Raw genomic sequence first — 16,910 nt, forward strand, 5'->3', positions numbered from 1 at the left:
CTCAATATAGGCTGTCCAAATACCCACAATCTTAACAGGCATGTTTCTTTTCTGCAGAAAAGAACCCCTGCTAGCTAGCAGCAGAAATTAAGTTAAAAGCAATCTTTTTTTAAAACTTACTTTATTTTCTTTCTTTAACAGCAAATAGACATCTGCTATCATCTGTTCATTCTTCAAATGTCAGTCATAGCTCAGGCTGGGCCAAGGGTGAGGATGGGAGTTCAGAACTCAGGCTGGATCTCTCATGTGTGTGTCAGGAACACAAGCACTTCAACCATCACTTGCTACCTCCCAGGATGCACATTAGCAGGAAGCTGGATTGGAAGTGGAGTAACCAGACCTTGAAATGGCATTCTAGTAAGGAACATGGTTGTTCAACACAGTGTCTGTAACTACACCCAGAGTTTTTCAGGTCACTGATAGATGAAAGGCGTCCTTAGCAAAGTACCTGATCTGACAGGCTTGGTATCTGTGTCTTAACCCATAGTATAACCCTAGATAAGCCTCAGTAAGCCTACGCATATAACGGCTCTTGGCCTTTCTTTGAGCTTAAACACAAGGCTGGCTGTACTTGGGGGTGTTCACAGTATTCTGGTCTCTGGCTTCATTCATGCCTGCTTTCTCTAGAATCAAAAGCTTATCTTCTGTGACTCGTTACAGTTTAAATTTTCACACAGTGAAACAAGATGAGAGGCCAGGGCCAAGCAACCAAAACAGGATGAAAAGCCTATTACATGAGGATGAGGTAGAAATTGCTCTGGATCTTCTCCTAGGAGAATGGTCAAAGTGCTTTCTCCTTGCTTACAGGTATCTGTGACCACAGAAAATTCCTGTGCTTTCTAACAGCTGCACGGAGAAGAGTGTCAAATGATTCTTACGACTATCTTTTCATTTGATTATTGATTATAACCTTTGCCTGTTTCCCTGTTGAACCAGGATTTTTATGTTTTTAGTCTAGTGAACTCTTGAGTGGCACAATAAACCTTTGCCTATAAAACAGGTTAAGAAGATATTGTCTCAAATTGAAGTGAGGTAGGAAGAGAATATCATGAGAATTATATGACTACATTGAGTCTTTTCTCCTTGTAGTAATATCACATTAATGTAAAAAAAACTTAAAAAGAAAAAAATCTCCTAGATTACCCATAAAATAAAAAAGCACTTTTAAACATGCACAAAAACATATTATATGACACAAAACATACTGATTTAGAAAAGTCAAAGCCGCTGGGGAATACAGGCAGTCTACTGTGCAGCTTTATAGTTCCTAATTCCATCACTCTAACATGAAGAAGAAAAAACACAAGTATGCCTGCCTAAACCACGTGTCAGTTTCTTTTCTTCCTTCAGCAAAACCCAAATCTAAAGCTCCTCTGACGGTTTGGTGAGAATAGTCAGGACTGTAGGAGATGTGCTTGTGTTGTCAGTCCTGTTGTGTCAAAGCCGAATCCTAGCGTGCTGGAGGGGATAGAGGGAGATGTGGATATGTGTGCCTGTCCCCATGGTATGGCGCTGTTCGAGTGCCACACCTGCTTCATGTGTGGCAAGATGGGAAGTTACAGTTCCTCTCCCCTATCTTATTTGTTGGAAAAAAAGTAGCTCTAAGAATGACCCTAGGCCCCCAACATGAGATGAAGATAAAGTTTTGCAAGAGTAAACTTGAGTTTCTATTACCTGCAACTTCTCCCTGTGTTTTCTTAAACTAAAATTGGCAGCTGATGCAGTCTCAAAATATGTCCTTTTTTATTTAAAAAGTATGGAAACAGTTTTTGTGGAAATCGGAGAGCAGTACAAACTTTTTGGTCTTGATGTGTAAAGCTAGCATTCTCCCAATTTAGTTGCCATTATGCAACCCCCTTTTCTGGTAACCAGATGCATTTATAATGCCCATATAGAATATTTTCATTTTCTTACTTTGTTACTTAAAATACTGAAGAACATTTCGTAGCAGAAGACATGAGAGCAGGAATTAAGTATATTCTTCTACAAAATAGTGTTCCCATAGACATGAATACATGTAGATGTATGCATAAAGAAACACTGATTATCCAAATCATGTTATAAACTGTTTTATCTCCTAGTCCCCAAGTTGTTAAGAGTGTGTGCTGTGTGTGCTGTTGTGGCATGATTATATTCATTAGAAATGACGGAAACTCTTTGCCTTTCCCTGAATCCAAAGCATTTTAATCATTGACTAGACTTCACGCCCCACCAAGCATTGTGACATTAAAATTAATCAGGGTTGGTCAAGACAGGAACAGGAACATACAGGAAGCAGAACAAGCCTGTTGTACAAGTAGATGAAGTAACAGAGCGGGTGCTAGTGTGTGCTTCTTCAGTGTGGGGACAGCTGTCTCATGCCTTTGTCTCCCTCCACCCCTCCCATTCTACTTCGGAACTTACTATGGGGGGAGTGAGGTCATGCATGAGTGGCAGGCACAGTACCTAGCACAGACAAGCAACTCAAATGATGCAGGGATTTTCTGAATGTATTTTTTGAGCAAGAAAATATGTCCTGTCAAAGCTTAAGTAGGCTGTGCAATTGGTGTGAAGCAGAGAGCAAGAGTCCCAGCTAGAACTCCCTTCCTCAGGATGTAATCTTTACTTGATTTTCTTCTTTTTCCATATTGAACTTGAATGTAGTCATGGACTTGGAAAGGTCAGGACATTCAAGTGCTTTTTCTTCTTGGAGCAGTTCCATGTTAGTTCTAGAAGCGAGTGGTGTCAGAACAAGGAAACATCTTGCTTGTAAAGGAGAGTGGCATTTATGGGAGGATGGAGCGACTATTTGGAAATAAGAGAAGACGGGATTCCTTTGGGGATACATTAGAAACTTTGAAAATCTGTTGATTGCCTTCTCGGTCGGCACCAGTGAGTCCTTCATTTGCATCTGTTTAATGTTTATTTTCCTGTGCTAGAATGGCAAAGTCACAGAAAGATCTTCCCTTTATTGGTTCACTCCCCAAATGCCCACAACACCCACGACTGGGGTAGGCCAAAGCCAGGTACCTGGAATTCCAGCAGATCTCCCAAGTGGGAGGCAAATACTGACACAAATACTGATCTTTCATGTGCTGCCACTTAGGATGTGTTAGCTGGATGCTGGTCTGCCAAAAGAGCATCCAGTAAGAGATGTGATTGATTGTTCCATGTAGTGGCTTACCGCACAGTGGCACAGAGAGTTTCACTGAACAAAACAGGATGTTTTAGAAATATTTAGAAGTTTCATTTTATTTTTATTCAAAAGTAACTCCTCTTTTTAAAGGAGGCAAAAATAATGAAAAAGCAAAGGTGTGTGTGTGTTTTTTTTTTTTTTAATTTCCAAAGGAAAACTTCCCCAGGGACTATGACCCTGACTATTTTTACAACAGGGGTAAACTGTGTTCTGAGCTTAGAGTTTCGTCATGTGCAATGCCAGCTTATCTGTCTAGTTATCCTCCTTGCCACCTTCTCTGCTTTAGCCAGATTTGCTCCCTTACTTCTCCCACATGCACTCAAACACAGATGCTGGCTTAGTTGTCCTTCTGCCTGGGGCATGTGTGCTCCGCTGTTGCCACATTCTAAGCTCGCTCTTTTCCAGTGTCACCATATCATAGCACCGTTTCATCTCTGTGGTTACTCTATTTGCCACCTGAGGTGGGGGTGCCATGGGAGCACAATCTTTGAAAGTATGGCGCATATAAAAAAAAGGTAAGGGATTGTAAAGTGTGCAGGTAGGGTTAAAAAGGGCTGATTTCTTCTATGTTCCTTGCCAAGTTACTTCATCTCTCTGAGCTCAGTGTTTTTTATCGACTAGGGACAATGCTGCTGACCTCTTAGGGTTCTCATTGGGGTTACCTGAGGCAATGCATGTTCGTATGTTGTCACAGGTGCTCATGGTATGTGTCTGGCCCGTGCTGGCGGCCATTATGTTTATTCTCCTGTGAGTCTTCCTCTCCTGCTCTGTGTAATCCTGCTTGCGCTTTAGACAGCTCCCAGCTCATCCATGCTGTCTGGTGATTAGTTTGGGTGTCAACTAAGGTGGCAGACCACAGAGGTTCAAAAATGTAGTATGTAAATGAGCTTTAGCATGGCTTCTGTTTCATGTGATAAATCTATAGGCTGCAGCCCAGGACAAGGAACTCCCCAGGGTCCAGACTCCTCTTCACTGCCTATGGGAAGTGTCAAGCTTTGGGAGCTGAGGAGAGCAGGTGACAGGTGTCAGAACTGCTGATTCGGCCAGGCAGATTGCCGTGAAATTAGAGATGACCTGCAATTTCTTCTTCTACTGCTTGGCCTGAATTTACTCATTCAGCCATATTTATTCAATTCCTCCCCCATCTTTTTATCAATGTCAAGTTTCTATCATTTCAAAGTGTCTTATAATAAAAGATAATTTTGTAAGTCTCATGGTAGCCATAAAACAAAAGTGTATAGTAGCTTCTCTCCCTCTCTCTCCCTCTCTCCCTCTCCCCCTCCCCCTCTCTCCCTCTCTGCTTCTCCCTTCCTTCCCCTCTCCCTGCCTCCCTGCCTCTGTTTCTGAGCTCTTCCTTTAAAAACGGGGAGATAAGTTTATTATGTGATTCAGTGAGACCAGTTGTATGAATCCAGCATAAAATATTAACACAACGATCATTAATAGACAGTATTGATCTTCTGTTGTAAGAGACACCCCAGCTGAGTAGCTCAGCTAAACAATGTTAGTGTGAGATGAAAAGAACTGAGATCTGGGGAACTAGTGAACAAGTTGTTAAGTTCTGGAAGCCTTCTTTGACCTCCTCAACCCCTGCAGCCTATTTCTCTGCTCATTGCTTGGTTCACAGTTCCCTGGTAGATGGCCTTAGGCTCTGAGCTATATTTCCTGGGAGCAACTTTCAAGTCCCTAATTATATTCAAGGTTCCTTCGAGTTGGAGTGTGTTTTGTGCTCCTTTCCTGGCTTCTGAAGAAGTTACTAAACTGATTGCAAATGCTTACTTAGGTACAATATTTGTTGAATGAATTCGTGGCAGCATTTTGTAATGTCTTTATTGAGATACACTTCACTTTTCATGCAATTCACCCACTGGGAGTGTCTGAACCAAGGGTTTTCAGTACATTTCAAGTTGTGTCATCAGGACCACAATTGATTTTAGGCCATTTTTTCGTCTTCTAAGAAAAAGTGTTCTACCTTTAAACTGTCACCTACCTCTTGCTTGCCACCTTTAGATTTCCCAACCCTAAGCAGCCTCTCATCTTTCCATCTCTTGATGGGCCGTTCTGAATACCTCATGTCCACGGACTCATGCATTATGTGTCTGTTATGACTGACTGCTCTCACGGAGCAAGGCACTTTGAAGGTTCGTCCATGCCATAGCGTGTGCTAGCACGCCATTCCTTTTTCACGGCTGAATAAGAAAATATTCTTTTGTGTGAATAAGCTGTTCATTGGTTGATTGATATTCAACTTGTTTCCAACTTCTAAATGCTCTGAATAAGGCTTCTGTGAACATTCGCTTGCAGGTCTTTTTGTAGGTGTTTATTTTCTTTCTTTTTTCGAGTAGAAACCAATGAGTAGAATGGTTGGGTCAAATGATATTTCTATGTTTAACCTTTTTTAGAACTGCTAAGACTCTGAGCCAGAGCAACTGCACCATATTGTCCTCTTGTCATTGGCATCTAAGGCTTCTGATGTTGCCACAACTTTGCCAATGTTTGTTGTTTGCATTTTTTATTGTGGCCATTTCATTTACTGTGAACTCAGCCTTACGGTGCATGTCAGCCTTGAAACTCTCCCACTTTTCTCTGCTTACTGTGCACTTGTGTTTCTATGTTTATCATGTGCCCCTTTCTCTACGTGAGCACTCCTAGTTGAGGTGGCTCGGTGCTTACCAAAATGGAGAGCTGATAATGTGGATAGAGTATGTCTGTGTGACATTCTTAAATACTCAATTCATCATTACCTAGCATCTCTGCCCTAGGACATCCTTTTACTCCGACTATGCCAACAAAGGGAGAATGAAATTGTAAGTGCTGACTTAGAAGCCTAATGAGGCAGATAACACTGCAAACAAAAATGGACAGTGTGACAAAGAGAAGTCTAAATAATCTGGGAGTTTTGGCTAAATTGAGACTGTACAGCAGTGATGATATTGGGCAGCAGGTTTTCAGAGACATTACACTTCCTCCATTTGATGTGTTCGTTCCATTCTGAGAGAGGTGTGTATAGTCAAACCATATACATCACATACATTTTTGTGTTGACATCTGTTATATCTGTAGTGTTTACACCTGAGCCATCCTTTAGCTCCACATTCCAATTTGGCAAGTCTTTGAGGCCTCTGGATATACTTTTTCAGAAGTGAATAAGAACTTGTACTTTTGCTATTTGCTTGGAAAATTTCCCATGCAGAGTGTGAGTTGCACCTGCTGTACTGTCCCATTCAGTATACAATATAGAGCGTTGTGAAAATCTGACCCATGAGGCAAAGGTCTGGGTACCTTGCACATGGAAGGTGCTTCATGAATTTTGTTTTGTCAATGAGTGACACTTTATCTCTCTAGGCTGCATGGTAAAAGAAGAAAGCAAGAGGGGGCTAACATGATTGCACTACTCCCTTACAGCTCCAGAATCCTTTGGGCAGTGATGATGCCATTGCCAGCTTCTTAGGTTAAAGAAAAAAAAAAAAACAGCAAACGCAGGTGTCCCATGTGAACTAGCATCCCTCTGCCAAACATTCCAAATGAAATTCACATTTTGGAGTTTTGGAGTAGAAACAATGGTTAATCAGGAGAGTTCTTGGGCAGTGCTCCAAATTCTTAAAACCTGCAACATCAGAGACAGTTCCGGTGCCAAGTATTTCACATCTGGAAGACTCAACCCGCTCAACACCTCTGGCAGCCCATGAATAAGACCTGCCTGTTACTCCATATCTCAGCTTTGTAAGGCGTTTGGTGGAGACTGGGCCTAAGCTATATGTAAAGACTCAATTAGAGGGCCCAGCACAGTAGCCTAGCAGCTAAAGTTCTCGCCTTGGTTGTGCCAGAATCCCATATGGGCTCCAGTTCTTATCCTGGCAGCTGCACTTCTCATCCGGCTCCCTGCCTGTGGCCTGGGAAAGCAATTGAGGACGGCGGAAAGCCTTAGGACCCTGCACCTGCATGGGAGACCCGGAAGAAGCTCCAGGTTCCTGGTTTCAAATCGGCTCAGCTCTGGCCATTGTGACTGCTTGGGGAGTGAATCAGCGGACAGAAGCTCTCTCTTTCTCTCCTCCTCTGTATATATCTGACTTTCCAAAAAAATAAATCTTAAAAAAAAAAGACTCAGAGAAATGAAATCACTTTTCATAGTGCAAATGCTAGAAAGCCTTATATGAATATTTGCCAAGCTGAGAATGACTGAAGTCATTTTTAACAGGAGGCTGTCTTGAACTGTAGTTCCTTTGTGTACAATTGATTGCTATTAGCTCCTACAGCCAGGCCAGCTGATGGAGATGCTGGCAAGGGTTGTCTTTGCGGGCTGAGCACAGAGAAAGCATCAGTAACCGGCTGTTGCTGAGCGGCCAGAGGACTAGTGTGCTCACGTGGGTGCACTGTGCAGGTCCCATCTGATGCATGTGGCTGCGAGTTCCTATCAGGTGTGCCTGGAGAAATGCCACCTTGTCCTGCATACAAAACAAGATGGCTGCCGACCCCTTGTCTTTTGAAAGGAATGCATGTTGGGAGACTGGAGGCCCATACTTACGAAGATGAACTGTTGCCGTTGGCAAAGCAACTGGAAGAGAAGGTTGAATTCAGTTCCCTAACACTTCTGGGGTGGGCAGATGATTAGATTTTTGAAGTAGGTGAGAATTGTCGTAAACACGCCTCTCCTGCTGCTGTTTTCCATTTTTCCCGATCTCTGTTTAAAATCACGACTACAGTGAGAGACTCAACACCCTGAACCTGTCAGATGTCTTTTTAGTTCTGGATGAAAAGAGTCAAGGTCACTGCACTCTGCAAGTTCTTAAAAGAAGTGCTGTTTCCAACACTTGGCACCTGCGCTGTAATTAACGCTCAGGAAAGTGAGTCTTCGCGAAGCCTCCTGACTTCATAGTGGGTCAACTTGCACTGGCAAATGACTGCCTCCTGTGTGTAGCCCCTCCTCATGCCCCTTCCCACATTACTGACTCCATTCACTACACAGGGACTCCCCCACTCTCCCCTGTCTCACTGTGTCTTTGTACCTCTCCAGGGACTGGTAGGCAGGTCTTATACTGGTGCAACATAAGCGTTGCTAGAACCAAGTTTAAGGTTCCCACCTGATTCCCAATCTGTTTATTTGCTTCTTGGGGTTTTTTGTTTGTTTGTTTTGTTTTGTTGGTAGAACTTTTATTTGTAGCTATATTTCTAGGTGTCCTTGGTTCAGTACCAAGAAGTCGTCATTAAGTCTAAGTGTATGGGAGGGGAGTGTTTTATGACTTAGCTCACTTGTGAGTTGATGATGATTTTGAAAGCAAACAAGGATACGCGTTTGGCACAACGGTCAAGAAACTGCTTGGGGTGCCCACAAGGGCTGAAAGTTTGAGTCCTGGCTCTGCTCCTGATTCTAGTTTCTAGCTAATGTGCATCTTCATAGGTAGCAGGTGATCACTCCAGTGGTTGGGTCTTTGCCAGCCATGTGGAGACCCAGATGGAGTTCTTGGCCATTGACCTTGGCCAGACCCAGCCCTGGCTGCTGCAGGCCTTTGGAGAGTGACCCAGCAGATGTCCTCTTGATTTCTCTCTGCCAACTCAAAGGAATAAATAATTGAACGAACTAGAAAATTCTAAAGCACTTTGGTACCCAGTAAACCTTGTATTGGATTTGGAAAATCATCAGACAGTTAATGGTGATGATTCATTAAAGATGTCACCAACTGCCAGTGCCCCAATAAGGTACTTACTTGGGGAGGAAGCAGGAGGGTAGGCTGTATCCTCTCCCTGTGTCCTCTGAGCATCAGAAAGCACTCGTTTCCCTGCCACCCCATTCTGCTGTTGTCCTTCATGTCTGGCCCCAGGTTTCTAGGGGTGTGGGATCCAGAATGCACTGCAGAGAGCCTGTGAGGCAGCCCCCACCCCACTCTGCTTCTCTGTGAGAAGCTTGCACTCTTTTGTGCCTCGTGCATTTGTTCTCTGTTGTTAGTGGAAACGCTGCCTATCCCTGTGTACCTGGACCACGCCCTGGGGGGTCACAGGATGACCTTGTTTTAGGTTGGTGATGTGCCCTGACTTTATGATCCCCAGAAAATCATCAGGAGTCTGAAGTCAATGCAATTGCATAAAGATGATTTATTCAGACTCTAGCAGAAGCAGCCAAAAAAGAGGGAAGAGACCAAGGTTGGACAGCTCAGGGTTTTTATACATTTCAGGTCAATTCTATATAAGTATACAGTCATAATTGGCCAGTTTATCTGTTAACTTTTAAAAAGAGCAAGTTGGCAGGTTTCTATTGGTGGGCTTGAAGCAAGCAACTTTCAAAAAGCACAAACTGGTGGGCTATAGGGCGATGAGCATCTTGTCTAACAAGCACACCAAGGGTCTCCTTCCTGTGGAGTGCTCTGACTCCGTGACCTGCCACGTGTTCTGCCTCGTGTCCCGTAGACTGTCAGGCCTGGAGTTCACACAGCCCCCAGCCAAGCAAGTAAGACAGAAATCACAGAAGCAGAAAACACCTAGGTTTTTCAGTGAGGCACTCTGAGGTCAGGATTTCTCCCATGACTCAGTGTGTTGACCTTGGGGGCACAGGCGGGGAGCAGGCTCTCAAGGACCGGGGGATGAGTTTGGAGGTCAGTGCTGAGGATCTTACAGGTTCTCTATTAAAAACTGTCATGTGCAGTTCCCATCATTAGCAAAGAACATGCGTGCATGGTGGCAGAATGGAAGCAGGCTGTTACCCTCCTTCTGGTTCGGCTTCCTGCACTCTGCCACCCTTCCTCTGTTTCCTCTGTCACTCAGATATCTTTCCTGGTTACTCCTGCCCTGTTTCTCCTGACATCCCCGCTTCCTTCCTTCCTCACAGGTGGCAGAAAGCACGAGCAAAACCATCTGTGGGTTCCCTGTCTCTTCTTGTGGATGTGTGCGCCAGAAGGCAGTTAACACCTTAGGGTCAACACACAGTCACTTAGAGGCATAGCTGATCAGGACTGGTAGAATCTTTAGTTCAGAGCCCCACTCTGTGTGCCTGCTGCTGTTGACAAATCCCGCACAGGGCTCCTCATTGTCTTTTCTAGCTTTTTCTCCTCAACCTTACATGTGTTTGATGCTGGAAGCAATGCGTGTTTTCTTAGAGCAGGTGCAAGGTTACTGGATTTATCTAAGTGTGCAGGTGCAAGTGACTGATATGGCAGCAGCATTTTCACACCTGTGTATCCTGCCGTATGTGTTCACACCTGGTTGACAGTTCTGCAGAATCTGTTGGGTTGCAGTTCTGGGTAAAACACATGGACTGTGATGGGGTGAAGGATGAAACTGAATCATAAATGAGAGTAAAGCTGAGCTGCCTTGCTTACATCTGTTGTTATTTTTTGTTGTCCTTCCACCATTAAAGAGGGGGTCCTTGAGAACTAGGGAGGGTCAGCCACAGGCAGAACATTCTATTCTAGTAAGGTATCAGCAGTCTCCCTCTCTTGAAGAGACCCACGTCTGTAAATCAATTCTCTCCTGAAAAAGCAATAATATTTATTGTTTTGGGCCAGAATTTCCTTGAATGAACCAAATTGGGATTAAAAGTTCTTTTACAGGCAGGAAAAATCCTTCATGGACACAAACTAATAAAATGCCTGTTACACGTTATTGCTCTGTGATAGAAACACACATCAGAATTGTGTTTTGAGAAGCAAAGAGAAACCCTCAGGAATGAAGCCCTGCAGGGTCTCACCCTGGCTGCTGCAGGGAGCAGCTCAGCACCTTGCTCTGGAGGCTGCTACTTCCCATTCCTCCAAGTTACAGATTGCTTCTTCACCAAAACCTCCAGTGCCATTCAGTAAATGTCTTGGGAAGCCCATTATCTGCCCAGATCCATCCCTGGGTAACTCAATAATGCAGAGAATCTCATCTGTGAGATAATGCAATTGCATAGGAAGCCCTGCTGGATTTGCTGACAAGCTGCTAAGGAAGAAGAACAAAAACCCAGGCCTGGCAGGTGTGTCTGCCTATTTAGTTGCCTCCCAGCCTGGGAGTCAGGTGCTTGGGGTAAGGCAGGAACATACTGCTCATTATTCAAACAAAACTGCATAGTTCAAGTCCTTGATGATCCAACAAGAAGATAAAACCCTCTCATAGGTTCCTGGTACCCTGAGCAGGGAGATGAGCCAATAGAAAGAAAAAAATGGAATTGCTCACCGTGATGGGAAAGATAGGAACAGAAAAGTTCAGAGAAAGGCTACACCAAATCCTGACTGGAGCATGACTTGACAGCACAAGGACCAGGGAGAGAGTACTTGGTCTGAGTCTTGAAGGATGGGCAGGGCTTCAGTTGGATAAGGAAAACAAAGGCAGAGGATCTGCAAAGAAAGCATCTCTGGCATCCCTGGCAGAGAAGGAATGCCTGCAAGGCTCCATGAAAAGTAGTAGTCAGTTCAGCAGATGGGCTCAGAAATAAGAACTCCTGTTTGGAGAGTCTCTGAGCATAAGCAAACACAGGTAGAAGCCTGCGACTGGCTTTAGGGTTTTCATGTCTTCCTTTTTCAATCTGTTTATGTGAAAGGTAGCAAATAGTCACTGGGTCACTCCCCAGATGTCTGCAGCAGCTGGGGCTAGGCTGGGCTGAAACCTGGAATCCAGTCCATTCTTCTTTCCTTCCTGGGAGGCGGGGACATAAGGACTTGAGCCAGCACCTGCTGCTGCTTCAGTAGAGGGGGCGCTGGGGGCTGGATCCGAGGCACTGCCCAATGGGATGCTTGTAAATAAGGTTTGGTTGGAAGATGGCACCATCACCCTTGCATTCATGTGTTGTCTGTGGCTACTTTCTTCCCATAACAGCAGGATTGAGTTGTGAAAGACTATGAGGACTACATAGCCTAAAATATTTACTATGGGGTTTATTACAGAAAAAGTTTACTGACCCCTGGCCAAAATTATCTTTGGTCATTGAAACTGAGTGAGGAGGGTCCACACCATCCAGTAGGGCTTTGTTTCACAGGCCTGTTTATCACTGCAAGTACTCTTCAATCCTGTCTCCACCCCATCACCAATTTAGTAATTCCTGGGTTCTGAAACTTGCAGTGATTGTTCTGAAAGTGAGATAGTGGCTATACAATGGAAAAAAAGAATCTCCCTTCTAAGTTTTTCTTTGGATGTACAATTACCCCCAACCCTGGGCTGTTACAGCCTCTGTTTAATGTCTTAAGTTCTCTGCTGTTACATCTTAGGTTCTCATAATTCCTTGGGTTATGAGTGTTGCCAAGCAAAGTCCAGAGTTCCCCAGAGTGATGCGAGTGACAGTCAGTGGGGAGCCCTCTTTCCTAGGAGTTCTGTTCTTTGTGTCTTCTGGACTGGCTTCCACGTGCCAGTAGCAGGAGGGGAAGCCCACATTCATTTCTGGAACATGAAGCATGCGTCCCCGCAGAAGGCTGCGCCTTTGAAACACCACACTCCTGGACTTAGGGAATGAAGGTTGTATGGGATTACACGGCAACACCAACTGCTGTGGTCTGTGGTTGTTGGCCTTGGAGTGTTGGGTAGGATGCTATACAAATGCTAACTTGTTTATTAAGAATGGGATGAACTAGAGGTGCAGTCTCCTTTGCACTCTGCAGATCCAAAAACAATGGCTTTGACAAGCCAAGTGACTGTGATTCTCACTAAACCTGCAATAGTTGGATATTGATTTTTACAGTCTAGCTATTTTCAGAAAGTAGAAGGCTCATTGATAGTGTTGCATCAAAAGGCTAAGAATTTCTGTAACAGGTTAACCAAAAAAGCTGGTTTTCAAGGGGCGGGTAGACCGTTAATCTGCTAATCCTCCTTACCATGAATTTGTTTCAGCCCCAACGAAGGTATTTAAATGCTGCTATCAAAAGTTAACTAATTCACAAATTTTAATTCAAATACAAACACAACTGTTTACAATAAATAATGATAAATAGTGATGGCATTTAACAAAAATTTCTGGAAAATGTAGGAGGTCCCAAAATAGAATCACATAGGTTTGGGATCATTCTGTTTTCTCACGAAAATGATTATTCCTATAGAAAAATCTGATCATCATCATCCCTTCCTTAAAATATCTCCTTGCTTGGGTACATCCTTAAAGACTTCTGGGCCCTCCCTCCTGTTAGGCCCTGTCTGCCCATGAAGCCATCTCACCCTTCTGCATTCCAACCAGAGAGGGTCCCTGCTTGTACAGCTGCCTCTGTCCTTGCAACACCTGCTGGAGAAGGTCCCCATAACTTGCTCTGTTGTGCTTCATCTTTGTGCCTCAGCTTGATTGTCTCTGGATACAAGAGGCGTTTTTTGACCCTTTGAGAGTGGGTTGAGTATCCTTCCCTTGCTCAACCCTGATGTCCTATGCATTACACTGTTGATCAGTTGTTCACCTATTCTTCGCTCTTAGACCTCAGGGTATCCAACAGCATTCAGAGACACACAAAAAGCATTGTGGCAGAGTGGGTTAGACCATAGCTTGGGGTGCCCACATCTAGTATAGGAGTGCCTGATTTGAGTCCATGCTGCTCTGCACTTGTAGTCTGTTCTTACAATGCACCTGAAAGGCAACAGGTCATTACTGAACTGCTTGGAACCCTGCTACCTACATAGGAGATACAGAGGGAGTTCGTGGCTTCTGGCCTAGCCCCAGCTACTGGGGAGTGAGTCAATGGATGGAAGATCTGCTGCCTAATCCCTGTGACCACCATCCTTATCATTGCTGCCTTTTAAGTAAATAACGAAATCTGTTTTTTTTTTTTTTAAATAATACATTTCAGCCCTGGTACGATGCCTTGCCTGCACTGGAATCCCATATGGGCACCAGTTCATATCCCAACTGCCCCCTTTCCCATCCACCTCCCTGCCTCTGGCCTGGGAAAGCAGTAGAAGATGTCCCAAAGCCTTAGGACCCTGTACCCAGGTGGGAGACCCAGAAGAAGCTCCTGGCTTTGGATAGGCTCAGCTCCGGCCATTGCAGCCACTTAGAAAGTGAACCAGCAGATGGAAGATCTTTATCTCTCTAAAATCTGCCATTCCAATAAAAATAAACAAATATTTTAAAAAAAACATTGTTTTTTATTTTGACTGTAGTTACAACAAATTGAAACCCTCTTGAGCTACCATCTAGGAAGGGAGTTTATTGTGGGAAATAGCAAAAGCAATAAAGAGACATTGGCGAACATGTGAGAACCAGGTCTGTAGGAAAGCTGTACCTCGTGGAACCAGAATGGAGGTAGCTTAGGATAGTGTAGTTGCGTCTCGTGGCTTTTTATTCCTGTGTTCAGCACCATTGCCCCTCTTTCTGCTGCTGACTTCTGAGCTGCTGGCCCTGACTTCTGAAGCCTGCTCATGAGTTCAGTTTGCCTTGAATGCCTGCATCAACCCTACTCCATTGATGGATCATCCTTACTTCATGCCTTCAGTTCTTCTTCATGGCTGGGTTACTTTTGAAGCTTCCCAATTCTAAATCTCCAAGCCAAGACTCAGCCTTTTGAGTCAGGCCGCACATATGACAAGTCTCTGGCTACCCTATTAGGAGGCTCCAGTCTTCCCTGCAGCCTGTGCAGTTTTGTGTATAGCTGGAGGGATATCCTGGGTCAGAACACGGCTGTCTATTAATGGGTACCCTCTTGTTTTTTAATTTATCCATGTACAGAGATGTTACGCCTGTGTTGTATGCACTTTGTGACATCCTTTGTTTTCCTTCACAGATATCATTAATGGAGCTCAAGAAAAATGTGTATTGCCTCCTATGGATGGCTACCCCCACTGCGAAGGGAAAATCAAGGTGAGAACCAAGCATTGCTTTTCCTTTCCTTTGAACATGACACTGCCCCTGCTGTAGGATACACATGGGCTCATGAGCTTGTGAGGTAGGCTGTCTCAGAGCTGCCTCCTTCCCTCCAGGATTGGGCTCCTGCTGTGACGGAGGCTTCTTCCCTGATTCTACCACTGTAGAGTTCATCAGCAGTGGCCAGCATCGGTCAGACTGAAAGAGCCTGGGTCATTGCAGGCTTCTGCTCTGTCTGAAGCTCTCTTCCCCTGCCTCTGCAGTCTCCAGCAGGTGGTCCTTCAAGGCCCACTAGCCGGGAGTAACTGTTATTTAGGAACCAACTGTTGTCACTCGCAGTCCCCAGCTCTGAGGTCTCCATGTTATGGTTTCCTTGTCCAGTCTACAATTTACGTGTGTTGGTAGAGCACTCAGAGATACTTGGTCAGTCTTGACCCTTACTTCATTAAAAACTCCTATATGTAATGGTCTCTTCATTTTGGACTGAAAACTTTGGTTGAGTTGTGCTCATGAGACCAACCCCAGACCCTTTTGCATGGTCTCCTTGGGGACGCATTGCGCCCCAAGAACTTGTTTATGTACCCTGCGTTCAGCAGTGCTGCTGGGAGTGCATTTGGAGGCTTGGATGCATTACTGCTATCATCTTGATAAACCTCTCCTAGACGTCACCCCCACCCCGCCCCCATCTCGCTACCCTAGGCACTTGCTGAGGTCCCAGTATCTTCTTGCTGCTTTTCTTGCAGTTAAGCATCTGGTCATCTTGCTCTTAGTATACGGTGACTGTGACTCAGTCTAAAGGTCCCACTTGAGCCATTGCCCTGCCCTTACCTTTCCACTCCACAGTTTCTCTGTCAGCATGTCTGGTACTGGAGCAGTGGGAATGGCTGCTCAGAGATGCTCTTCCTTGCTCTTGTTTCAGTGGATGAAAGACATGTGGCGTTCAGATCCCTGCTACGCAGAATATGGAGTGGACGGGTCCACCTGCTCTTTCTTTATTTACCTCAGTGAGGTGAGTTGCTTCCTGGGACTTGGGGGGAGATGTGGGGCAGGGGTAGACCGGCTTGTTGAATTGAGACTCTGTAAATGAACATGGGCTTTGCAGCACTTCCATGTGTGCATCAGTTTTATGTGGAGGACCTGTGGAGGCTCTGCTTCCATAGGGGTTATGAGCTAGTGCACATAACCCAGAATTTATCCTCCAAGTTTATTTATCTATCCAGCTTTCTATTTTTTTATCTGAAAGGTGAGGGGCAGGTTCTTACCTCCTGGTTCATTTCCCAATCACTGGGTCATGCTGAAGTTAGGAGCTTCGTCCAGGTCTTCCACATGGGTGGTGAGGGTCCAAGGACTTGGGTCATCCTCCAGTGCTTAGAATAGTCAAATGTCAAAGTGACGCCTGTGTGGAACACCCAAGTCATAGGTGGCAACCCTGCTTGCTACACCACAACTGTGACCCCTCTGAACTCCTTTCAAAGACTCAGTTCAACAGCTTTCACCTGGCTATGCAACCATCGCTACCAGCCACTTCCGGAACTCCTTTTGTCTGGCAAAATCAAAACTATCTCTGATGTCTTGCATAACTCCTCATTCCTAACTTCTGCCTTTGCCCTGCCCCTGGCACCCACCCTCTTCCGCCTTGTGTTTTTATCAATTTATTACTTTTAGGTTCATTACCAAAGTAGAATCACATGATAAATGATGTCCTATGCCTGGCCCCATGGACTTAGCACAGTGTTTTCAGAGTCTACCTAGGTTCTAGGCCATAGCCCATGTTCAAATTTCCTTGCTTTCCAAGGCCAGCTGATACCCTATGGAAGGAAGGCAGGGATGATATTTGGCTTATATATTCATCTGTTTCTGCTTGTGCTTTGTCAAGCATGATGCTATAAATATGAGTGTACAAATATCTGTTCCACTAGCTGCTTTTATTTCTCTTGGTAACCCCAGGAGTGGCATTGTTGAATCATATAGTAATTCTGTGTTTAATCTTTTGAGGAA

At 44.6% G+C, this 16,910-nt stretch overlaps 1 protein-coding gene across 4 annotated transcripts in view; it reads left to right on the forward strand.

Moving 5' to 3' along the window:
- MGAT5 (alpha-1,6-mannosylglycoprotein 6-beta-N-acetylglucosaminyltransferase) overlaps positions 1 to 16,910 on the forward strand; it is a 331,427-nt gene that overhangs the window by 189,647 nt on the left and 124,870 nt on the right. For all 4 annotated transcript variants that reach the window (XM_040971485.1, XM_040971487.1, XM_040971486.1 and 1 more), the window contains 2 exons: positions 14,833 to 14,909; positions 15,832 to 15,921. In XM_040971485.1, coding sequence (XP_040827419.1) covers positions 14,833 to 14,909; positions 15,832 to 15,921 — 167 coding nt within the window. The remainder of the gene's footprint in view (positions 1 to 14,832; positions 14,910 to 15,831; positions 15,922 to 16,910) is intronic.

Source organism: Ochotona curzoniae, unplaced genomic scaffold, assembly GCF_017591425.1.
Source record: "Ochotona curzoniae isolate NIBS_2020 unplaced genomic scaffold, NIBS_Ocur_1.0 contig_2210, whole genome shotgun sequence".
In the NCBI taxonomy this organism is placed as follows: domain Eukaryota; kingdom Metazoa; phylum Chordata; class Mammalia; order Lagomorpha; family Ochotonidae; genus Ochotona; species Ochotona curzoniae.